The sequence below is a fragment of the Poecilia latipinna genome, unplaced genomic scaffold, assembly GCF_001443285.1.
Source record: "Poecilia latipinna isolate Pla-1442-1.1 unplaced genomic scaffold, P_latipinna-1.0 Scaffold279, whole genome shotgun sequence".
Taxonomy (NCBI): Eukaryota; Metazoa; Chordata; class Actinopteri; order Cyprinodontiformes; family Poeciliidae; genus Poecilia; species Poecilia latipinna.
Window position 1 is genome coordinate 92,760 of NW_015112895.1, and position 25,174 is coordinate 117,933.

At 40.8% G+C, this 25,174-nt stretch overlaps 2 protein-coding genes across 2 annotated transcripts in view; both read right to left on the reverse strand.

Moving 5' to 3' along the window:
* Nucleotides 1-10,786: 10,786 nt before the first annotated feature.
* Nucleotides 10,787-14,680, reverse strand: spry1 (sprouty homolog 1, antagonist of FGF signaling (Drosophila)). Its single transcript, XM_015033768.1, has 2 exons — nucleotides 13,995-14,680; nucleotides 10,787-12,781 (listed from the first exon to the last, which is right to left on the reverse strand). Exon 2 carries the CDS (start codon nucleotides 12,729-12,731, stop codon nucleotides 11,655-11,657), a length of 1,077 nt encoding a protein of 358 aa, XP_014889254.1. The 5' UTR covers nucleotides 12,732-12,781; nucleotides 13,995-14,680; the 3' UTR covers nucleotides 10,787-11,654.
* A 3,258-nt stretch (nucleotides 14,681-17,938) lies between these two features.
* The window catches only part of afg2a (AFG2 AAA ATPase homolog A), a 112,591-nt gene continuing 105,355 nt past the window's right edge, over nucleotides 17,939-25,174 (reverse strand). Inside the window, exon 16 of the mRNA XM_015033769.1 lies at nucleotides 17,939-18,245. Coding sequence (XP_014889255.1) covers nucleotides 18,066-18,245 — 180 coding nt within the window. The 3' untranslated portion in view covers nucleotides 17,939-18,065. The remainder of the gene's footprint in view (nucleotides 18,246-25,174) is intronic.

Consider the following 25,174-nt stretch of genomic DNA (forward strand, 5'->3'; position numbering starts at 1 on the left):
TTAAAGAAAAAAACAGACCAATTTAAACTGGATTGCTGCTTGATGCAAACATTGTATGACTTAAGATACGTTGATACATTGAGTGTTAGGTTCCGTGTTTCTGTGTGTTTATTTTTGAGTTTCTCTGTGTTCAGTCCTGTGTTCCTGTGAGTCTCTGTCCTGTCCTCCCCGTTGATTGCTCCCCAGGTGTGTCTCGTTCCCTTAATTACCCCGTGTGTATTTAAACCCACCTGTTGTCTGTGTTCCTCGTCGGGTCCTTGTCTATTGTCGTTTGTCTACACTCTCCAGTCGTACTGCTAAGTCCTGGTTTGTGTTCGCTCGCACGAAGTCCGGTTTATTCAGTTGCTACCGGTATTTGGCTGTGTGCCTGTCTCTCTGCCGTGCTGCCTGTTTTTGGACTGTGAGCTTTATTATTAAAATCTTCATCATCATCACTTTACCTGGGTCTCAGCGTTCATCTTCACCGTCACCACACCGCTTCATGACATTGAGAGAGTTTGCTACCCTCAAAAATTGATTTTTCCGACAAGATATCATGGATGATTATATATGACTCTGTATTTTATATCAAATAGCGGGCGTCAGTGGTCCAAATTAACAGAAGTCGAGGTGTTGCACAAGCCTTTCTCTATTTCTCCCCTGAGCCTGCACACATCCTATGAAGTGCCAATCATCCCACAGCTCACCATGTCAGGGTCTCACCAGGCCCCGTGATGGACAGGTTTTTTTTCTTCACAGAGGTGTGGTCTGCAGGAGTCAAGCTGAGTCGTATTATTGGGGGACATACTTAATAAGATCTACAGCAGGGAAAGTGCCGGCCCTTAAGGTTCGATTTCCCCTTTGGCATAATACCGCCTTTGTGGGGCATGGAGATAGAATCACACCTCTTGCAGAGTCCTAAATTGAAATGTAAAGGAGCGAGCTGGGTGGGAAAAGAAATGATTAAATTATGTTCAGAGGGAAAACTTCCAAATTCTGCCAGTGAGAAAAACACTTTCTACGTCACATTTGACGAGTTGTTGTCGTTTTGATATTTAGCTCTCTTAGTGCCTCGTTAAACCTCTTAAATCCTCCTCCATGTTCAAAGCTGGGGAGAAAACAAAAAAGAAATGGAAAGAAGGTGATTCACTGATCCAACGATGTAATTCCTTGACACATTTCTTGTAACCACTGCTTGATCTTAAGCCCAGAATCAACAACAGATAAGCCATTTCTGTGTCCCTTCTCTTTGATCTAGAGTACCCCTCCTTAAGCCTCCCCCGGCCCTCGGGGGTAGAACTCATACGGTTCTTCTTCTGGACCCCCGTTCTGGATCTGGTGCTGAAGACCCTTGAAGAAGGGGAAGGGGGCCCTGCTAAACAGATGCCTGAAATCCTTCCACTGGGCCTCATTCCTTCACTGTAATAGACTGTCTGTAAACACATGATGATATGATTATGAAAAGTATTTTTAAAGGAATTCAATGCTAAACTACCTCCATCTGTAGTTTGTGCCTCTTCGTCCATACACCAGGGATTTGAAGCATTACTTACTGAGCATTTTAGTGTGTTTTACTTTAAAAACGCAGCAACTTAAAATACCCTAAAAGGAAGAGAAGAGTCACATAAGGTCAGCTCTTTTATGGAGGTAATCAGAGTTCTCTTCCTGTCTATTCTTGTCCTATTCACAGAAGCTGGCCTTCTCTCCCAAACTGAAACTGGACACCCAAGGGTTTTGTTATGGGTTTACAGCTCCAGAGGACAAGGAGACAAATAAGCCAAAGAAGGGAAAAGGTGGGCGGGGGCGGGGGGGCAGCATTGCCTTTGGTGTTGGAGCTTTGACATGGAAAACTACTTCTGAGGTTTGTGCTTTTAATAAAAAATGGTAGTTGCGTTGCATGAATATGTTTATAGATCAATTAAACTAGTTTGAAAAGAGCTAACCACAAAGGAAATAGATGCAAACTGTGAAATCATGTCATTGCATCCTGTATGGAAACGACTTCAGTTTGATCCAAGTTGATAAAGTCTGCACAGACTAAAGGAGACAGGATTTATCTAGCTGTAACTCACTCACTGGCAAAAGATAGGTGGTCTGCTCGGATATTTAACCAATCTTCTTATCTAAAATGACAGAGCTGGTTTCCTAAAAGGCCTTTCAACAGGGTTGTGTTCAGGGTCATCTCAGAAGCTTTACTGTTTGATGTTTGGATCGTTCTCCTGTTAGAAAACCCATTGTGACCAAGTTTCAACCATCTGACCCAAACAATCTCCATCAGAAGAGAGGACATTAGTCAGATTATGCAACAACAACACCAATGACACCAATGTCTTTGTCCAGACAGAAGTGAGTCAAAATTCAACATCTTATTACTGATGGGAACTCTTCCCTGGTCTCCAAAGTCAACAGCTTCAAGCATGACTTATATTTGCACTTGGCTAAATGGAAAACAAACGCATTTGGGAATTTTATTATTTTTTTTATAGACAAGACAAAGATTGATCTGTTTGGTCAATTGACAATAAGAACTTTCAGAGAAGTTAAGGTGATGTTTTCTAAATGTAAAACTGCTGTGGCAATTGTCAAGCATGATGGTGTCTGCATCATGCTGAGGGCTTTTGCTAGTGTCAGTGAAACTGGTGCAATGCAGGGCAGAGAGGGCCATGTCCAGATTCACCAGGTGAATAATTACCTTCATATTACGCCAGTAGAGTCGTAAAGCAGAGCTAATTTAGTTGCTTGAACTGATAAACAAGAAAACTGTAAATAGATCAGTGACTGACAGACTTTTTTCTATGGTTCCTTAAAAGATCAAATTTGGTCCTTGTTGTTAAACGGAGAAAAAAGACAAAGTGAGAGAAGAAAAATATATTCAAGAAACCCAAAGACTAAATAAATTAACTAAGACAGAACCCCAAAAAATAAAGAAAATCAAACATAGAGAATATAAAATCTTCATCACTGTGGAATGTAAAAAAATATATATATATATTTTTTTAAAAAGTTACAAAAATGCAACAAAATAAATCCCTGTGAACAATTTTCTCTCCTAAAATGATGATGATGATTCAGGCAAAATAAAACGTTGGTGCAGATTTGGCATCCTCAGCTCCCTGGGATCAGAGCTGAGTGTTCATAGAGAAACTGGTATTTCACAGGATCAAGGCCAGCCTGATCTGAAGCTCGACAAGAGGTCAAAATATGTCAGCAGGCCCACCTGTTGGAGGACCACACAGCAGACTCAAAGGTCTGCTGATAGTGTAGGAGATTAAAGTCTATCTATCTGTGTCTGGGCAGACTCTTAAAGGGCGGCGGGGGTCATCAAGAAAGGGAGGTGAAGGAGGCTTTGAGGGTCGAAGGGTGAGCATCCGGCAACTGGGAGGTTAACCATGGCACTGGGCATGGGGGTTGAAGCGTTGGGACTTCCAGTCGGTCACTGGTTGAGTGATGGGGGGAAAAAAAAGAAAGTCCCTCATGACCCCCACCCTTTTGCTCCCCAGCCGAGAAGAGTTGGAGGGAACTAAAGCCCCCCATTGTTGTCCCCTCACATGGGATCACCAAGTCTCTGGCAGGAGGAGGAGGATGGGGGGGTTGGAGAAAGGATGGCGCTGTTTTGGGAGGGGGTGGTATGGTGTGTGTGAGCGTTGGGAAGTAATGGGGGGGTCGTCCCGCCAGCTCAAACACAATTGTGTGATAGGACTTGGCCCTATCTAATCAAGGGCAGGAGGTCACTTCCGAACAACTGGGCAATAAAAGATTATTTCCAGCCACATAACAGAGGAGCCGTTGAAGGGGGAGGAGAGAGGGAGAGGGGTGGGACTGAGCAACAGCAGGATGGGGAGGGGGGAGAGTGACTGTCTGTGACGAGAGGAAGTGAATTGAAAAAAGCCAGCAGACGGGAACCATCTGTCTGGATGCGTAGTCTAATCTCAGAAAAAAGAGGGAATGGTGTGGGGCGGGGGCGGGGTGAGGGAATAAAGAAAGGCCAAGCTTCCTCCTCTCCGTTGCCAAATCCGTCTATCTTTTCTTGCTGTGTACCTGATGTGCATGTGGGATGCTTTTTTTGTTGTCGCTGGTTGAGATATCAAAGGAGAAAACAGAACAAAAGTGGGCACAGGGGGGCTGGAATGCAGAAAACACATTTAGAAAAAGTCCCCTGGGGTCGTTAAAGAGGAACAAGGACGTGATTCTGTAAGAGAAAAAACTTAGAGATAGTTTTTAACTGGGAGAGAGAGATCTCATGGTTCTTCTTCATCAAGGTGATTTATCTACGATGCAGGCTCTTATTTCTATTTATTTAAGATGAAGTATTGTCAATACTTTGATGTGCAAAAATTTTCTTACCCCTTAAATGTTTTCAAAAACTTTGATTTACTTTAATTGGGCTTAAAGTGACACAGTAAGAAAAAGTGACTTGGAAGGAAATGATTCACAGATTTTTTTTTCTTTTCTTAGCATTTATCTAAAAAAATGAAAGTTTGCATTTGCATTTTGTATTGATTTTTTTTATTCATTCCTCGCAAAACTGCTCAAGCAGAATTAAATTGCATGTGAAGCATTTGTGAACAGCAGTCTTTTCTGTCTAATAGTTTCCCCACAACATGATTCTACCACCACCGTGTTTGGTGGTGTGATCAGGATAATATGCAGAGTTAGCTTTCTGCCTCATAAATCTTCTTACATTTAGGCAGAAAACATTAAAATGTTGCAGGTTTCTTGTAACAATTTTAACTTTTTTTTTTTTTACTATTTTTTAATAAGTCAGCCATTTTTGCCCATTAATTCATCTGCATAAAACATATTTAGAGCTACAAATGTTTAATAACCTTTTATTAAAAGACAACTTGAAATGTTTAATAAATATCTACTATAGGAAATTTCTGGTCATTTTTAATAAACCACCGTGTTATTTCTGTTTCTTTGATTTGGGGAAAATGTTTCCAACACAATGGTGACAAAAAAGTAAATAAATGTAAGCAATTGTGTCATTATATCATGGAGATTCAATGTAGGATTTATTCCATGCAAAACTGCAAAAACATTTTTTAGAACTATATATATATATATATATATATATATATATATATATATATATATATATATATATATATATATATTTATTTATTTATTTTTTAATCAATGGTTCTATACCATTTTATGCCAGTATCAAAGCTGCAGATTGGAGACCCGTGTTGTAGGTCATCACACCTGAGTTGTGGATCTCTGCAGCACCTCCAGAGTAACCTTGGGTTTCTTGGCTGCTTCCCTAATTAAAATCAAATTAAAATTCAAACATACTTTTCGTATCCCAAAGGGAAATCAAAGTTATCCTCACAGGTTCTTCTTCCATCTTCAGATGATGGATTGAATAGTGCTGCATATTGTTTTAATAATTTAAGCATGCTTTAGGCTTCTCCCTGACCTCTTCGCTGCGTTCCTTGGTCTTCTACATGCTCTTTGTTTACTAATGTCCTCTAATGAACCTCCAAGGCCAGAAACAGAACAGCTGTACACATGAATTCCACATTTCTGGAATTTTCATTTTTGAAACAACGTTTGAAAGTCATGAATTATTTTACTTCTACAACTTTGAGTTGGTCTGTAACATAAACTACGAATAAAAAACCCTGAAGTCTGTTGTTGTAAACTGTCAAACTGTGGAAAAGTGTGTGAATACCAAAAGGCACTGTATCTTTTGAGCGATTGTTCACACATTTAGGGATCGGAGCCAGGAACTTGAAAGCTGCTGTTTACAACAATAAGGCCGACTGACTGAGTTAGCTTACAGCTACCCAGCTGAGAACTGGCAGACATTTGTTGCATCAACTTTGCAGACACTTTGAGTCAATAAATGTGATGAAACAGGAGCAGTTGATCAACAGCAAAGGCAACATTCAATTAATTACCAAAGGATCTCTGTAAATGATTGCTGAGGGTCGTGTGATGCTGTGTTGATCCTCTCTCTCTGTGATTACCATTCGGTCCTTCTGGTCTTTGTTCAGGAAACTGACCCACAATCAGATGCTTTAGAGACTCAAGCCCTGGTGAAACACCTCCATCCTAAATAGCCCTTGACACCTGATATAACAGCAGTTTGTCTCTGAAGGCTCTTTACGGTTCCAGGGGAGGGAAAAGGCTGCGTAAATAACTGTTTGTTCTCTCACATGCTGATGAACAGGAAGCAGCTGGAAGCTAATTGTTGTTTTGGGCTTGTGATGAACCTAAAAATATACTCGCAGTTTGAACCATTCCTCTGCTAAGATTTTATGAAAACTTTTCGTGAAGCTTTTCAAAACATGACTTTTTCAAGTCATATTTTGGAGTTAGTTACTCATTTTTAATCATTAGACATGCACAGTAATTTATTGCAGTTCTAACGATAAAACTTCTTTTTAAAAGTAATGTTTTTTGAAAATCAAAAACGGATCTGTCTACGTGTTTTTTGTTTTATGTCATCATAAAAAATTCTATTTTTGCATTTGTCTCCCATCGTCCATTACATATAAACAACTGTGTACCCATAACCATATTTCTCCATGGAAACACTTGACCATTATGCACTTCTTGTATGAACTAAACAAAGCTCTGTGTCATAGATTTTGCTTTGCGTTATTTCTAAGCAGTTCAAGGTTTAAGTCCTAGTTCAGAGTCACCACCTCCTCAACAGTTCATACTCCTATTCCATACCTGCGAATAAACCGGTTTACTCTGATGAACCGTTGTGCATCACTTATTTCTGTTGGTAGAATATTTTGCTTATTACTTTCCGGCAATTGCATATTAAGACATATTTCCACTGGTTGTGGTTGTAACCATTATGTGACTCTCATGAAATATGACAGATTGTCACCCTCATCCCACCCAAGTAACTGAACGATCTCTGGTTGGTAAATAATATTTATTGAAGCCACATAACCATATTTTCCTACAATTATATATGACTAAAATTAAAATTTTCTTAAAAAAATACTTTAAATTGTCAGTTGTTAAGGCAACTGACAAAATCCCTTAAAATGACACATCATTAATATGACACACCCCATGGCAGACTGCCAAATGTCCAAAAATGCAAAGTGGTGAAGAGAAAGAGTGACAGAACATGTATAAGAATGTATGAATCCTTGTAAAGTATCAATAAACTTTTATGTATCTGGTTGTTAATGGAGATGAAGCTTTAATCTTGCTGTTCACCAGGATTAAGTCAGATTTCTGCAGATATGTAGGAAAGCATCAATGTAGAAAATGTATTTAGTAATAACCATTTATAGAAACTTCTTACTGGAGGACTTACAGTGGAGCAAGACCAAACACAGGAGAGTTTTTAAGTCTGCTTTAAATCAAAATAGTTCTTCATTGATGTCAAAATCAAGCTGACTAAAAAGGAATATGATGAGATTCCTTTTAAACTAACAGAGGCATAGACTTGTTAGAGAATAAAAAATGTTCTTCTTCTTTATTATGATAATAATATCTGACAGAACTGACTCTCTATAGTTCTTGGGGATTTTTTTGGCATCGTTGAAAGGTTTTATGGGGGCTCATTGATCTTATGTAAATTCTTAAAAGGGAAGCTATAAGGCGAAGATAAGTTTCTGTAATGTTTATAATTTTGGATCTTTTATCTGGGGGCGTGCAGAGCATTTATTTCTGATGTTTGAAAGTAGCTGAACTTTTGGTCCAGGTTTTATCAGGACCTGTACCGGAAATAAAATCCTCACCCAACATTCCTCAAACTTCATGTGACGTGTTCCTCCCCCACAATAGAGCAGGATATCTGAGTAGATAACTTCCATAAACTTTGGTCTAAAAAAAAAAAAAAACAGCCTTTCCTGTTAAAACCCCTCCGCCTTCATTTTTTTTTTTTTTTACCCTGATTACAAATTTCTATTTATACGCTTTGAGGGGAAATAATGAAAACCAGATGAGCGTGGGGAGGAAAGCTGAAGAAGGCCTTTTTGGTGATGAATGTTGTGGAAGGCGATGACTGTTTATATCTTGCCTTGCCAGCAGAGATGCCCTGGCTAAGAAAAGGACTGCCCCAGTGAGGATGTGTGGACTGGAGGTTCCATCGTGACTCATTTGGTAGTCATGCATGTTTGTACTTTGGTAGGCCCCCTAAAAAAACCCTAAAGCTGCAGTAATGGACCAGCCAAAGCTGACAGCATTACGTGGGCGTGTAGAGCTGCCAAATGTACTCTGAAACAAGTGCAAAAAGGAGGAAGAAGGGGGGCGGTGTCACTGTTTGAGTCACATTTCAGTTTTTCAGTACAGTGGAGACAATAAGTACTGAACAGTATCAAAGTGTTTCTCAGCAAATGTATTTCTAATGTTATTATTGACATGAAGTCCATCACAGATGTCGCAGACAATGAAAGTAATCCACAGACACAAAGATAAAAATAAATTACTCTATAAACTTTAAGTCATGTGTAATAAAGTGGAATGGCTTAGTTACTGAAATGTAGCTGACACTTGTTAGAAAAGCCTTTTTTTGGTAATGAAAGCCTGAAAACACCTCCCTGATAGAGAAATTGATTCCATGTGTTGCTTGTAGTTGTGCTTAAATATTAAATGTTGAAAGGATCTTTTCTAGATCCTTCAAGTTTCAGTTCTTTCCATCGATTTCCTTTTTGATTTAAGATGGTTGACTGACTGGGCCATTCCAGCAGCTTCAGTTTGTCTGAGACCAGTTGAGAGTTTCTTGTCTGTGTTTGGGATCATTGTCTCGTAGAAAAAAAAAACTATCAGTGTTTCACCTTCAGCTTAACAAGTTTTTAAATTTTTCCTTTGTTCTTCCTTAAATTATACAATGTCTGAACCATATGCTCAAAGACTGCCCCACACCATAAAATCCCCAATATTAGTACGCTTATGGGTAATGTGTGGTGCCAGGATGAACATCCAAATCAATTTTGGTCTCATTTAACTAGACCATGTTCTCCCACTGTTGTTGTATTGTTTAAGTCGGCAGCTTAAGCAATTTGAACATGTTTTTTTCTTCAGTGGTTGAGTCTCGAGCAGTGAAAGTGCACAAAACTCACTGCAGTTGAGTATATGACATGTTCCAGTTATGTTTTTAGGCCTTTCTCTCCATGAGTGCTTCTTGAGTCCTGGCAACTCTTCTGATTATTCATTTTGCAAGGAGCACTGAATCTTTGCTAGATTGTGGTTAAATGTTCTTCCCAATTCTTGATTATGAATTTAACAGCGCTCTCTTCAAACATTCATATGCTTAGAAATACACCTATAACTAATACAATTTGTACTGGTTATAGGTGTATGACCAGTACAAATGGTTATATACCTATAACCTACTTTATGGGATTAATTGTTTTCATATTCAGTAAGTATGGATAACATAAGTTGTTACCAACATACGGGGTGAGTTTGGAACATATTTACTGAGAAAAATGTTTAGTATTTATTTTCCCTGATGTTATTGCAAACTCTTACTCCTTAGGCCTCATAGCTAACCTGATTAAAGATTTTAAAATAAGTATTGTTTTCACTTAGGTTGGAAAATGCTATGTAAAGACTGCCTTCCTGTCTACTGACTCCTGAGTACAGTTTAGATCTCCTCCATACACCCCCAACCCTAAATCTGTACGGAGGAATTACAGTGAAACTTGACAAAAAAAAAGAAAAAAGAAAAAAGAAGCCTCCTATTGTTTGCTATCACCCAGAAGCCAGGAGCAAATGGGGGGCTCAAATTACCAGACTGAAAGGTAGCAGGAAATTGACAAATCGCTAATCCACTCTTTAACTATTCAAGGCAACAAAAGGTACATTCCACCAAAAGTGCACTGAGGAGAGAAGGGCCCATTTGGGGAGGGGGGATTTGAGTCTGAGCAACAAAACAAGACACTTCCTGTCTACTTGGGTTTTAACTTCAAGAAGAACCATTTATTTCTAAAGTGCTGAATCCAAAAATCCCCAGACATGTTTCATGTAGGACAACATCACCACCATGTCGCAAATCCAGCTGGAGGACATTTCTGTTCTGTTTCCAGAGGAATCTCCAGGGTGAAGTGTACGCTTCCCAAACTGCTGTTGGTTCTTCCTGACCAACCAACACTCAAAGTGATGATCTCATCCCCTGGGGGCCCGGAGGTGCAGAAGTGTGTGGGTGTCAGTTAGTAGCTGTGGGGGCTGGAGGGGTCAACAGACTTCCAAAGTGATAAATTCACTAACAACAAAAAAAAAAAAACAGGAGTAGGGGGGGGTTTGGGTCTGGGTGGTGGCTGGATTGGCTCCTGTCGTTGCCTTTAGTGCAGGAACCGTGCCATAAAAGCAAAGCATTGATAGCCTGGGTTTATTATCTTTGAACAGGTGGCTCCAGCTACTCGTAATGGTCGCTCTTATTCCTGCAAGGCCTTCCTGCAACGTGGAGACCATTTGGGAAATTGGGAATAGCCCAATATAGCCGCACTAAAGTTTCGGGAATAAACTGCAGAGCATAGTTTTGTGGTGACTCGTTTGGCTGATGTGAGCGACCCACATAGTTTTTGTAAAAGAATAACGTAAAGATGCTAAGCTAATCATTTTAGTGACGTGCTGTTTAAATTTCAAGCCTACTGTGGGGAATCACATCAAAAAAGCCTTTCTGAGAATGTCAACAGTTGCTTTTCAAGTTGCAAGACGTTTGTGCATGTTGCTTTTTGTGCCAGAAATCCCCTTCACAAACACAAATACACACACACACACACACACACACACACACACACACACACACACACACAATTGCAGAAAACTTCTTCAAAATCAGTCACAAGTCCCATCTTCTCAATCAAGACACCACACAGCACCATATTTTTCATTAATTAATATATTTTCTGCATTAAAGTTAACATAGTTTTCTTTTGTGCCACCCTTTAATTTTCAGTAAGTATTTTTTGATATTTTGTTATATTCAGACATGAGTAAATTTAAGACTGTCTCTTGCAATAAATATCATAAAATAATAGAGCTTCACATAATAAATATTTTTTTACAACAAAAAAAAATGTTTGACAGACATTTTTTTTCTTTTCTTTTTTTTTTTAAAATAGCCAAAATTCCTCTTACGGAGCATACAATTTACACAAATAAAAAAGAAACATGGGAAAATGCCACAGAATGAGTGTGAACAGTCCAGATGGGTGGAAGGAGAAACATATCCAAGTGGAGAATACTATGAGATGGATGTGCTTTTGTTAATGCAACACAAGCAGAGGAGCCACGGCTTTACTGTGGCAGCAACAAACCTGTCTGCTACGAACACCAGGTAACAGCTACATAATCGCCCTAAAACAGATCGTCCTTCACAGATTTGGTGGGAGGCAGCCCCCAACAGGCACAGGCCGGAAGAAACTGCCAGCCTCAAACGGAAGAAGCATTTTTTCATTTTTAATTAGAATAAAAAAATAGTGTTATTCAGGGAGCTGGGGAACAGACAGAGAAAGAATTAAGGCAAACACTGGTCTGTAAAAACATGGTCCTGATCCAGAGAAAAGCACAAAAAAATAAAAAATAATTGAGTGGTTTTCGTTACTCCTTTGTAGCTCCTTCGTGTTCTGCAGCCAGGAGAGGAGTCATGTGGGAGGTGCTTGATAAACATTAATCTGTGACTGTCACTGTTTTTACTGTCATCATATGATCCACATCGGGAGCGTCCTGCACGCATTCACAGGAAGCGATCAGGAAGGTTTCTCCTGGCTCTGTGGGGCCCAGCTCTCCAGTTTACAATACACAGTGTTGGAGTTCTTGCAGCGACAGCCGGGCCTGTTGACCCGGTCATAGCAGCCCTGGCACGCCTTCAGACAGCCCTTGACAGGTGGGTAGCATAGCAGACAGGGGAAGAGTACCGACATTAATCCCATGCACAGGAAGCGGGAGCAGCAGTGGGAGCGCGACAGCGAGCAGGGGTGGTCAGCGCATGAGTCCCCCTCGTCATCGTTGGAGCAGTGGTAGAAGATGCCTTTGACCAGGCACATGCACGTGCCGTGCTCCAGCGCGCTCTCCGCCGAGCACAGGCACTGGCCGTTGCAGGCCAGACACGAGGGCAGGCTCCTGGGGGCTGTGCAGTCGCTGCACTTGCACTTCCCACAGCGCTCGCAGATAAACTGGTGGCCGGCGGCGGCCGCTGCGACCCCAAAGTCCGATTTCCCTTTGGTCGGGGGCTTGAGCGGAGCCTCTGGGGGTGGCTGGTGGAGGTGAGGTCCTTGCTGCGGCTGTAGCAGGAGTTTGGGTTTGGGCTGAGTCCGAATGGGCAGCTCTGCCCGGTGGTGGTGCTGCAGGCCCACGCCAGGTCTCATTGGGGGAGAGCGTGTGAGGAGTCCCTGCTCAGAGGAGGCGCTGCTGTTGCTCCCCGAGCTGGCAGCACTCCCTGTGCTGGTGGAGCGGCTGAGTCCCGGGGCCCGGGGGCCTCCGTACTGTGGCCCTGAGGCCACCACCACCACGCCACCCCCACCGTGGTGGTGGTGACCCGACGGCTGGCGCTCATAGTTGTTGTTCACATTGACGAGGATGACCTCATGGGTCCTTTCTTGCTTATCCTGGGGCCTGGGGGCCACACGGGGCGCTGGGGGCCTCCGCGCCACCGAGGGCCCCTCTGTGTACTCATTGCTGGAGCGGATGGCCTTGATTTGTTCCAGGGAGAGAATGGCGGCATGCTGGAGCTCCCGCTCGTAATCCGACCTCTGCCGGGTGTCGAGGGAAGGCTGCTGGATCACCACTAATGATCCGGCGGGGCCATGTTGACTTTGGAGCTCCATCTGGGGGGATCACCACTTCCGACATTCACCGTGGACATGCATTGGAAAACCTATCCGGAAAAGGGACCAGGGAGAGACAAAGGACAGAGGAGATGTGATCAGATTGAGCTCACACTGGAAAACACACAGTGCCCTTATGGAAGAAGGGCAAAACACATTTCTAAGGAGTTTTCTGGTTGCCGAAACACAGCACTGTTATCTTATTATCATTATTACGAAATTGCATCATAAAAACAGGATTAAATTATGTCAAGTCCATATTTCTCTTGTAAACAGTCCTTAACTTCTGATCCGGTGAAGTGAGGAGGAAAAGTTGAGTATTAACGAGACTTTTTGAGACTTTTCTTCCCAACACACACAGATCCAAACTTCAACAGGCCCTACAAACACTTCCCCTCCTCATTTACATTTCTATGACTAGTTAACATTTAAATGCAGCGCAGCGACGAAATGAGGACACGATCCAAGGGAACTAAATGAGCTGCCTCACTTAGTATTCTATTACAACACCGAGGAGAAGCTCAGAGACATGGGGGGCAAAACTACAGCATTGGGAATAAATAAGGTCAGGGCAAATTCACTCCGTTTGGGAGGGATGAAGGGTTAAAATGTGTTTTGGCAAAGTAGATTTTGGGAGTTATTATAGTGCAAATATTTCCCCTGATGTGCATGTTTACACCATAAATACGGGCAGGAATTTGAGTTTTAGCCTTCAGGGTGTTCTGAAGCAAACGTCAACCTGCAGGAGGCCGAAAGGCAGCAGGACTGACACAAAAACACATAAAGCCTTTCTCTGTCTGCTTCACTCAACACACTAAAAAGATCGACTTTTTTGCTGTTTGGCAAATAAACAGAAGTCTTTCATGGTCTGTTCTCCTGCGTGAATTCGCGCACCTCGTCAGGATGACCGACGCAAAGCGCGTTTATCTGAGCAGAAAGGAGAGATAAAAACGGGATCCCGTGGAAAACACTCGGGAGTCAAGAGATCAGGACGCTTCCAGAGACACGGAGGAACTTATGAATGAAAACAACCGCCGTGGGTGGGGGAGGGGTGTTTATTACAGTGCAGTCACGGAGCGACACGGGCATGGAGATCCATCAACCCAACACTGTGAAAATGTTACGGAAAGTCCGAGCATTCATGCGCAACTGTGCCTGGACGTTCAGATCGGAGCCCAGCGTGCTTCCTGCGCTTTAGTAGACCAACAAATAACCGAAAACGCAACATAAATTACACAAAAAACCCGACAGGAGAGCGCTTACCTATATGCAAGCATCCATAACGTGGAATCCATCAACCAAACAATTTAGCAAAACTCCATCCAACAGGAAAAGGTCAATGTCCAACCGCGGACTGCGAGGTCTAACGCATAACATTGAGTTTGATAATCCAAGATCGAAAGTATCCCTTTTACTGCGTTATTCCTTTTGTTTTCGGTGTCTGCGTGGAGAAAAAGTTCAGCGCTGGGTGCGCATGCATAAATCCACGGTGGAGCTCCGATGAAGAAAAGACACAAGTCACCCGTGGGGAGCTGCTACGCACTTGTGGAGGCCGATCTGTAAATGCGAGTTAAAGGAGTCCCGATGGAAGAGTTGCAGAGAAGGAGGGGAAAAAATCACGTCCAGGTGGAATGCGAGCTTATATCCAACACTGCTGGGAGCACCGACTGCGTGCTGGCCTTTATTTCTAGTTCAATCTGCGCGGCGGTGCGGAGGAAGGAGCAGGAAAAACAAAACGCTGCGTCCTGTGTGCGCTCCCTCCAGCTCTGTGGGCCTGTTCTGCACTGAATGAATGGGAACGAAGCGCTCTGTGTTTGCTCCACAAGCCAACTCCCATTGGCCATTCACGGCTCTGAAAAAGGATACACCGCATCCGCTCCTGATTCATTGGGCAGATGTGGAAGGCCGGCCGATGGAGAGAGAGGGCGCGCTGAGTTAAGGTGGAACGGGTTTTCCATTCTGAGCTGAGGAAGAGGAGGAGGAGGAGGAGGACGAGGCAGCGGCAGAAACAACTACTTTCCGATTGTTATGATTAATGACATGAATGAGGTTAATATGACTAATAGTTATGTAATAAGCGCCCCGGGTGGTTTATTTATATCATCTTTCTGCTAATATTTGCTTCATAATTTAAACATTTTTAGAACTTTTGTACCAGTTCTGACATTTTTTTTAATTTATAGTTCTATTACTTACAGAGTGATATTAAATTTTCATTTCTGTTCATTTTCACGTTAATTGCTTACAAACTAATTAAATATTAAGATGTAAAAGTGAAAATATTACAAAAATGATTACAGGAACAATGTTTCAGTTAAAGAAGTAGTCCACTCACTGATGCTACTAATCCAAGGCACGTTAATAGAAAATTGTGTGGAAGGAAAAAGTGTAATGCACTTAAAACGGGGGTTTTGGTAATGTAGCTACTGTGAAAACATACCTGTTCAAAACATTTTTTTCCTTCTTTTTTTGTACTTATTTTCATCATAATGCTAAGGTATGAACAAACATTTGCAAATAAATGGACTTTAAATGCAAACAAATGTCATTTTTGATGTTTGAAATTGTAATTAAGATTAGCTGTAATTCCTAATACAATATTTAGTATCAGTCATTATTTACATATAAGGTTTGATTTACGTGGAAAATGGGCTGAAAATTTGCTGTTGATGGGATATATAACATTTTTACTATAAAATATTTTTTCAACAGAGTAGCTGAAGCTGATTACAAATGAAATCATTTATTGTATTTATAGAGATGAGTTGAATGAGTTTATGTCCATTTTAAGGTCACTGTTATTGGTTGCCCTGTGTTGTCTTGATTTGCATTGTTGTTGTTTTTTTTAATCTTAATAGATACCATTACTAGAACCAAAAGGAACACCTATTTGGGTAGCTAAACAAAACTTTGTAGTGATTCTTTTATTCAGAAAACTTTGCTTCCCAGCAGACTTCTACTGGTTCCCAGGTCAAATTCGCCTCTCACAACATGGTGGACACACTCATGTTTGAAGGAAAGCACAATGTTATGTCTACTCTTCTTTGTCTGTGACTGGGATATTCCATCTCTTAGAAACATAAGAATTATGGCTAGAGGGTCAGCTTGAGCCATTACTGCCTCTTGTGATGTCATCAACCCTAATACACAAAAGCTGCAATCTGCATTTTCTTTTTCAGACTACTTTTTTTTAAGAAAAACTTTGCATTTTGTCAGGTCTCACATTGAAAATCCACATTCAATCCCCCAGCTGTAGTTTTCACGGTCACTGTTCTCTTTAAACAGCTCAGACTTCATTTGCGTGGCTTTCCCAACAGATTTATAGAGGAACACATCAACAGGATGTCTTCTGAACTCCCTAGAATGTTCCCATTGCGTATTCATGCATGGCATCAGAGGAAATGAAATGCGTGGCGGTGAGTTTTATGCATCATGCTGAAGTTCCGTTAATGTGCTGATTTATTTTTTCTTGCATGAGGTGGAAACGGGTTAGTCTGAGACCACCTTAAAAAAAAAAAAAAAAAAAAAAGCAGCCCTGCAGCCAGGGGGAAAGACTCTGCCCCCACCCCTGCGCCTCTTTGCTGCCACCAGCCCCCTCCCCTCGCTCCTCTGTTCCTGACTGTCTGCTTTGATTGGTGTCGCGGATGTGCTACATCCGGATCCATGAGAAAAGGAAGTTCAATACAAAGTCAATTTATCCCATTCAAATGGAAAAATCAATAGATGGATGACCCCGGGCGCCAATTCGGGTCAGCAAATGCTTGGGGGAAAAAAAAAACAAAACAAACAAACAAACATGAAAAGACCTATAGGCTTTAAGCCGAGAGTGAAGCGAGTTTGTGGCGCAGTAATGAGTGGATGTAAAAATCCAACCTCTTGGTGATACAGCAAATCCCGCGACAGATGGCCGCCTGGATCCCCACTCTTAGTGGTCGGAAGTGCGGACGGAAATCTCACGATTACAGCAATTAGCCTGTTTTCCATGTATGGATGAGATGAATATACCAGCCGTGACCGTTTTTCTCCCCCGTGGTTTCTGATCTGCAGCTCCACGAAGCAAAGTGTAGGAAGCAGAAACGCACCAGGAAGTTTAAGAAGGTTATTATTTTATTAAATGCATTAAATAACTGCCTGTGAGCACTTCAATAAAAAAAAAAAAACCAGTGTATAAATATACACATTATATATATATATATATATATATATATATATATATATATATATATATATATATATACATATCAACTATTGAGCAGAGTCACTATAGGATGTTTATATTCTATTCCATTTATTGGTACCAAACTTTGGCTACTTTAAGGAATGTACTTTATGTGGATTTCATGTAACAGACCAACATAAAGTGGTGAAAAGAAAGGAATACAAAGATGTATTTTACTAATAGGAGTTACATGCATTTGTGTTCAGACCCTCATGTCAAAACTTTAGAGAACTGCATTATGTTTCACTTACAGTACAGTACTTCTTTGTGAAGTACTTTGTGATTTTAGTCTGTGAAGACTCTGATATAAACTTTATTTACTTACATGGTAGCAGCTTTTGTACATCTAGAGGCTAAAAGTTTGTCCACTGTTTATTAACGATTCAATAACATACATTTTTAAGCCTCACCACAGATTCTCAATTGCATCTCAGTCTGGATTTTGACTGGACCATTCTAACACTTGTATATGCTGTGATCTAAACCACTGTAGCCCTGGCTGTAGCGTTGTCATCCTGCTGGATCCCAGTCTCTAGGATTATTTTTACAGCCCCCTGATAGTTTTTTTTTTTTTTTTTTTTTCCCCAGGATTCTCCTATATCTGCCTCATCAATCTTCCCATCAACTCAGCCCTGACCCTGCTGGAGAAAAGAGTGATACTGGCATCACCATGTTTCACTGTGGGGATGTTGTGCTTAGGTTAATGGCAGTTGACATTTTATTTAGGGATACCAAATTTAAGTGACACAGATGCAAATGCAAGTGACACTTTTCACATTGCATGAAAAATTTTGAAAACTATGCATATTTTCCCTCTAACTTCACTGCTACGTACTACTTTGTCTATCAGGTAAAATCACAATAAAAAGCCCTAAAGTACTTTTGCAAGTTACTGTAAAGTACTATACAGCATGAAATTTAGGAAATATTTTTCTTATCAAACATGAAAAAGAATTACACAAAAATTCTGTCACAAAAACAGTATTTCAGGCTTCATGACCGTCACAAAATATCCAGTTTTATTTTGTGTTTACACATTTGGATCAAAATTCAGTACATAGAATGCAAGTGAATATGTGTGCTACTGCAGTGTCGAAGAGTCCAGAGTGACGTTGTCAGAAGAAACAGAAGCCGCTGTGCTGCTGCTGATAGCTGACATACGACTGGATGAGCGAGTCGGGGATTCGAGGCTTCACCATGTTCAGGGCACTTTCAAAGTGTCTGGCCTCGATGTGCGCAGCTTTGATGTCCTCCTGCAGGGCCAGGAGGGCGGCCTCTCTGCATACTGCTGTTATCTGGGACAGGAAACAGACACAGACATTCAGCTGTCAGGCTGAGCGGTCAACTTCAACGCGTCACATGATCGACTTCACAACACAGGGCTGCGGTTCACACCAGGCATGGAGGTACAAAAGGCTGAGCAACAAACAAAAACATCCAGTTGAATTTGCTCATATAAATATATAATACAATGATTTATTTTTTTATGTGTTAATTCAGATCTACATAAACAATATTGTTTAGATTGATTTTTTAAGCACACATCGCTTTGATCATCAGACGTCTTTGTCACCTGGTTTTGAAAACATTACAATTGCAACCCTAATTAGAAAACTGGGCAATTAAAGTTTGATCAAGAGGAATATTTAAGAGATTTTATTACATGGTAAGCCTGCAGCTCTCATTAACAGCCATGTCTTTGGCTAGGCACTTCTCTCTTTGCAGTGGGGGACTGCACTAAAATGTTTGGTTAGTTTTATAGCATAGCTTCCTTTACGATTGAGCTAGTGCATTACATACGTCACCGCCAACATCATCAGTTGGGTAAAATCAAATCCAATAGTTTAAAACCTTAAAAGAGTTCATGTCTGCAGGATGCAATTATTTCTGAATAGCTGAGGGTCCAGACCCTTTTTATGAAGCAAAGTGTAGAAGAAGGAGCTGATTTTTACCAGGATACATTCAATCTGACTGAGAATGAGGTTTTTGACATAATTATCAGTCTCCAGATGTGTAAAGGTGGTACAGACAAAATCCCCAAGACCCACAGCAAAACATGCAGCAAAAGGTGTTTCTATTAAGTGTCAACTCATTGAAAATCGTTTCTACTTAACTTCACAATTATGCACCACTTTTGGGCTTGTCAATCCCAAAAATTTCAAATAAAATGCAACAAAATTTTTGGCAATACTGTGGCAAAATGTTAAAAAGTTCAATGGATAAGTAGTTCAGTTTGACTACAAATGTATCTGTTTCTTATGCAGAAAGAGGCGATGTGACAGCTTTTGGTTTTACAGTTTTTTGTCTTAAATGTAAGGCAGATACACCAAAGTGGTTGTTGATGAACGAAATTCTTTTATAAATATCCTAAAATGATCCTCAAGCGAAATACTCAGCCATCCCTACCAGAGTCAGACTGTGAACATGTAGGAGACAGGAAAAAACACTGTCAATTGTTAAAGCACATGACGATCAAGGCGTTTTTCCAAAGCTGGAGAGTAAAGCAGGAGGAGATGGAGGTCTGAACGCGCTCAAGAATGCTCGCAGCATGCACGTCTCGGGACAGGTGCTTTGCAGATGTCAGGATGTGAGAGGCCTGTTTCCCCCTTTCTTCTGTTTCAAGCCAATGAGCTGCAAGATTCAGGCAGGGTAAACACGCAGGGCCGGGTTAATTTTGTATAAGAGCTTCCCATCATTCAAGTCATTTAGGCCTGTCAGTAATAATGATGCAAAACAATGAGGCTATGCATCCCCGCCGCCTGTTTACAAATGCAGAGTGGCGACTGAGAGAGATGCCACATGTTGAACAATGAAAGTTCACAAAGTTTCCAGGCAACATCCACAAACAGGAACAGACAAACACTGCCGCACAATCAAACTGCAATTTCTTATTTATGCAGAAGCTTCTGCAAGCCGTGGTGGGGTTGGAGCGCATTCGACTGTTTTGTACCACGCCCATCAGGTTTAATAAAAAGCTATCTGAAATACACAAACGGTGTGTGAGAAACACACACAATCCCTCACATTCATCCTGTTCTGCGAAGCCGATCAACAACTCAGTGTTTCCTGCTGAGTGTTTGCTCGTATGGACCTTAAAAAACACCAAGCCACAAAGGCAAACAGGACGAGCAAAAGAGCCGGGCTGTTTGTAGATGTGAAGGCATTCCTGACCTCAGGCAAAAGCCCAGCATTACCTTGATACCCCTAAAGATGGGCCCCCCATGCTCCTGTGTCGGAAAACTGGAGGAAGGGGGAAAACTGCAAATGCACAGAAATGGTATGTGTGTGTGTGTGTGTGTGTGTGTGTGCGTGTGTGTGTGTATGTGTGTGTGGTCGGTGGCAAAGATTGCTGACTTGTGGCAGGCCAAATAAATTGCAGAACTCTCTATTTTAATGTTATTGCAATGCAGACTTCATTTTTCAGTCCCGTCATAAATTCTGTCAGCAATCACTTAAATATATGGAGCGGGCTGAAGCGATGCACTGCGCTGGCGACTCTCCGGTGGGCGAACACCAAGCTCCTGCTGGTGGCACGCAGCCAGTCATAAAGCAAAGCAAACCCAAAAAAAAGTAATCAAGAGTCTCTCAGTTTGAAGGTAAAACCTGCTGAGTCATGATGAGGACAGAAGTTAAAGGCCAAGAGAAAATTTTGATGAGACAGCAAAAACCAAAGTAACACCTTGTACCCTAATGCCGCCGTCATTCTACCAATTTACTGTAAACAGGAATATCTTCAACATTTTCACTCAAATATATATTCTGGCAAGAGACTATAACAAAAGTCTTTCTTTGTTAGACTATTTTCTCATGTCTGATGTGAATTTAAGTATTTACAGAATTTCTACACAATCATAAAAATTTCTAACTTCTCAGATAGAAATTTAGAGAGTTCTGAGTTTTCGTATTTAATTTTACTTGGAATTTATTTGGAGCGTCTGAAATCCCTCCAGACATTTCAAGATGGAAATTATAAACACGGATGGATGGAGAGAAGGAGATGTTTCTGCAGAACAGGAAGTTGTTTCCTTCGTTATTGGCTTCCGAATATGGGGTAGAAAACAGCAAAACCACATGAAGTTCAGCAAAGTAACTGATAAATTTTAGTACAAAAGATTTGGTTTTACAAAGACAGATCCTTACTTCCCAGTGGGAATTCTTTAAATACTGCAAATCTGGCTAATTTAATAATATTTATAATATTTAATGAAAGTTTATATTCATTTAGATCTATATAACTCTGGATCGGATGTTACTTTTCTTGCACCACAAATGTGAAAGAGTCGGCCAGATATTTAGGCCTAATAGCTGCTTAGTTCAAGTTTAACTAATGACAAATGTGCCTAGCATGGTTTTTGGAAACTTTGCTATATTATCATCTAATTTATAGCTTGTACTTTGGCCTGAATGTTGGAGTTTGGACACTGAAGTCATTTTAATGAGGTTATGAAATGAAACTGGGCTGATTTTCGCTCAGTGCCGCAGGCTGTTGCTGCTCCAGCCAATAGGGAGCCACAACCCAGAACCCTGAATACAACAGCAGCCTTTATGCTCTGCTGGTCACTGGACTACAGTCACAGCTACACCCTACATCACGCTGCTTCACTACACACAGCAATACCGAGCTGAACAGAAGACACTGCATGCACAAAGTGATACATGGCAGCATGTTGAGGTCTGCATGGGAGGTCCTGTTGTTGCAAGATAAGACAACTCTCAACCAGAACGTATAAAACAAGAGAAAATAGTGGCAAAACATTAAGCAGGAAATAAAAAAGAGTTTGAATGAAAAGACTGTGCACCATCTGCTTCTATCCTCTAATGCCAGGTTATAAAAACACCAAAATTTATCCTCAAGCACACAGAAGATCCCACATTACTTATTAAACAATAATAAAAAGGAAAAGCTGAGTTTAAGTAACTATGTATACCCTATGATTCAACTGTATGATTGACTCGATCTCAAACGAGGTCATAAGGTCTGAAGAAATTTGTTTCTATGCAGGTTGAGAATCGACCACAGCATTTCAATCAGGTTGAGGATTGGGCTTTGACTGGACCACTGAAACCCTTTGATTCTTCTATTTCTCAACGAGTAACAATAACAAGAGTTCTGGTTGTTTTGGAAACTGTGGTTGCATAACAAGTTCAAATCATCACACCCAACACAACAAATCAAACATCTAAGTTTACTTGAAATAAGATGCAATTAACAAACAAGTAACTTTTTAGCAAGATATAGGAACTTATTTTAGGTCAATGATTATTTTATGTTGATGAAATAATGCTTGTTCCACTAGGAGATTATTTCACTTATGAAAAGGGTAAAATATCTTAATATAAATGAAATAATCTCACAATGGAACTACAGTAATACATTTTAAAATAAATTTTGAGATACTCTTTACCTTGAACAAGCTTCTAATATATTTTTGTGTTTTTGCAGCAAACTCCTTCCCTACCGTGCTTAACAGGTAAATGCGTGATTTGGATCAAAGTTTACTGTTCCAGAATCATTTTGCAGCTTTAAGGTGAATCTGATGGAAAGTTTAACAGCTATCTTAAATTTGTCAACATCTATCAACAGCCTTTCTCTCTGTGGAAGGATGCGACTCTGGAGCACAGAAACTCCTGCTTTTATACAGCTCTTCACATTCATAAGCCAAGTGCATTTGATCAGAAGCACCTGGGTTCTTCTTTCCCAACTAAATACTTTGAAGAAGCAAAAGTGTGCATAGTGTTTCAGTGCTTCATTTTTACTGCATTCTGCAAGGTAAAACCCTAGAATTGTTTGCATGAAGACTGCAAATATGTATTTTTGCCTGCAATATTTTACCCGGAGGAGGAAAGAAGCTGCACCAGTTAGAGGGCCTTCTCAAGGTGTAATGAGAGGGGGAAAAGCTTGTGACTGCTGGCAGCACATACCAACGTTCTCAGGTCAAATCTGTCTGCCGTACTTTTCGCTTCCTACTTCAACAAAGGCGCTCAGTGAGTGTATCAGACGGCCTTAATGAAGGGCTTGTTAGCCAGGCTGCTGGCTGCAGATCCACTAGACCTGGAGTGTGTGTTTACTATCAATCCGCCCTTGTGTCTACGGCAGGCCACATCCACTCCTCCCGCAGCCCCTTTCTTGAGCACACAAACGGTTACATTTACAGGAGCGAGCTCCGACAACTCCCCCTCTGCTCCGCCTCCCACCAAAAACCTCTCCTCCATCACTCCACAAGTCCCTTACACATAACCTACGGTGCACACGCCCTGGCTGACACATAAAGAACTGCATGTGTGCAAACACTCATGCAATCAATTGCATTTGGTTTATTAATCCAAGTTTTGAAGGAAATCTTTACGCAACTATGCATGCATGCACAAACACAAACACATACTCCCCCTACAGCGCACACGCTACATGCACACGCTACATGCACACGCTACATGCACACGCTACATGCACATGTCAGCCTGCTTGCAAAGACTTGCATTCTTGGGAAGTGTTGAGTAAACACATGTGTGCTTAGCAAAAATTTCAGTCATTCAACCCTCAGACTTTGCAGCTAAAACACAGTTTTAAGATTAGAAACGATAAAACCACAGAAGAAGAAACATCCCATAATCAGACCTTTTGGTATAATAGTCTGTGGTATTTGCAGTACAGGAAATTACGGATATAATTTCTTTAATCAAGTGAATGTTCAAGGCATCGCCCTGGAACAACACTTTCCAAAATTATATTGATACAGGAAGATGTGAAAGAGAAACAGAAAACTTGAGGTTCAAATATTAATTCCAGGGATTATTTTGGCTTTAGTGGGGAACTTTATGCTTTACATGAATCACTCTCCTAAAATATGCCCAAAGAGCAACATATTACCGCCATCCAGCGTTTAAGTAAAATTAAAAAATACAGGGATGTGTTGCATTCAATTTTCAGAGAGGAAATTAAATAATACTTAAATCAAACAATGTTGGGGGTGGTGGAGCGCAGAGCCTGAAGCCTCGACCAGAAATAAAACATTTCATCCTCCAAAAAGGCTGAGAGGAAGTGTCTACAGTGACATGCCTCGGCCAAGAGAAACAAGGCCTGACCACAACTCCATGTGAAACCTATTTAAGATTACAAGGCGAGTGAGAGGGGAGGTTAAAGAGAGGAGGTGAGGTTAAGCACGGAGGGAGGAGCGTCATGCGGGCGGGAGAGAACGGAAACATGGCACATGATCATAAATAGAGTCGAGTGCCTGAGCCGTGGATGAACGTGAGCATGCTTGTGCTCCCAGCAGAGGAATTTAGGCTCTGCAGAGAAGTGTGATGATGAAATAGAGACCGTGTGAGCTTTCGTCACCGTATTAAAGCCCAGACAAAATGAGCAGAGGGAAAATATCTGATATTACAACAATAAATTATCCCTAGATGGATGTTTTTCTATTTAAATAAGGCTAAACCGTAATGTAAAACATCAAATGCCTGACACACAAAAACATGTGGGAGTCTACATTTCTGGAGAATTAATATATGACTTCAGTGGAACCTGTTTGACAACACGAAGTAAGCAAATATTGCAACACACCAAACCCCGAAGACACATATGCAAACATTAGGAGGGGTATATGTGTTCATTTCAGCCTCAATGAAACATTTTGACCCGTGGTGAATTTAATTCCTAGAAGTCACTTCATGTTATATCATGTTCATGTTTACTGTGGAAATATAACAGTTAAATGTACATAATACACAGTCCAGCTTAATGATTTCTGGTCTGGAATGAAATTAAATTCCCCCCACATATAATAAAAAAAAACATAGAAGTTTGTTTCTCATCTCCATAGTTACTATTCTAGTTTCTAGAAAACTGGAAGCATCAGGAGAAACCGTTGATGAAGGCTGTCTGCTACCGTCACTGAACAACTTTGTTGAAATATGGCTGCTTATGAAAACAGAAGCATTGAAAACTCAAGGTGTTTTGGCTCCTTGACAGGTGTTTTATTTTGTATTGCAATGTTTTGCTCTCTCATCCTCACAATTAAAAATAAGGACAAAATTGTCTCTATTATCCCGAGGACACAGTTAGAACTTAGTTTTTCGACTTTTAAAATCTGATAAATTGTAGATGAACTGATTTTACACAAAACAAGGTTGAAATTACTCAGTTTCTCAAGAAATACAATAAATATATCAGTTCAAACAGTACAAAACAAAGAAAAATGCATCATAATTATTATAATTATATATA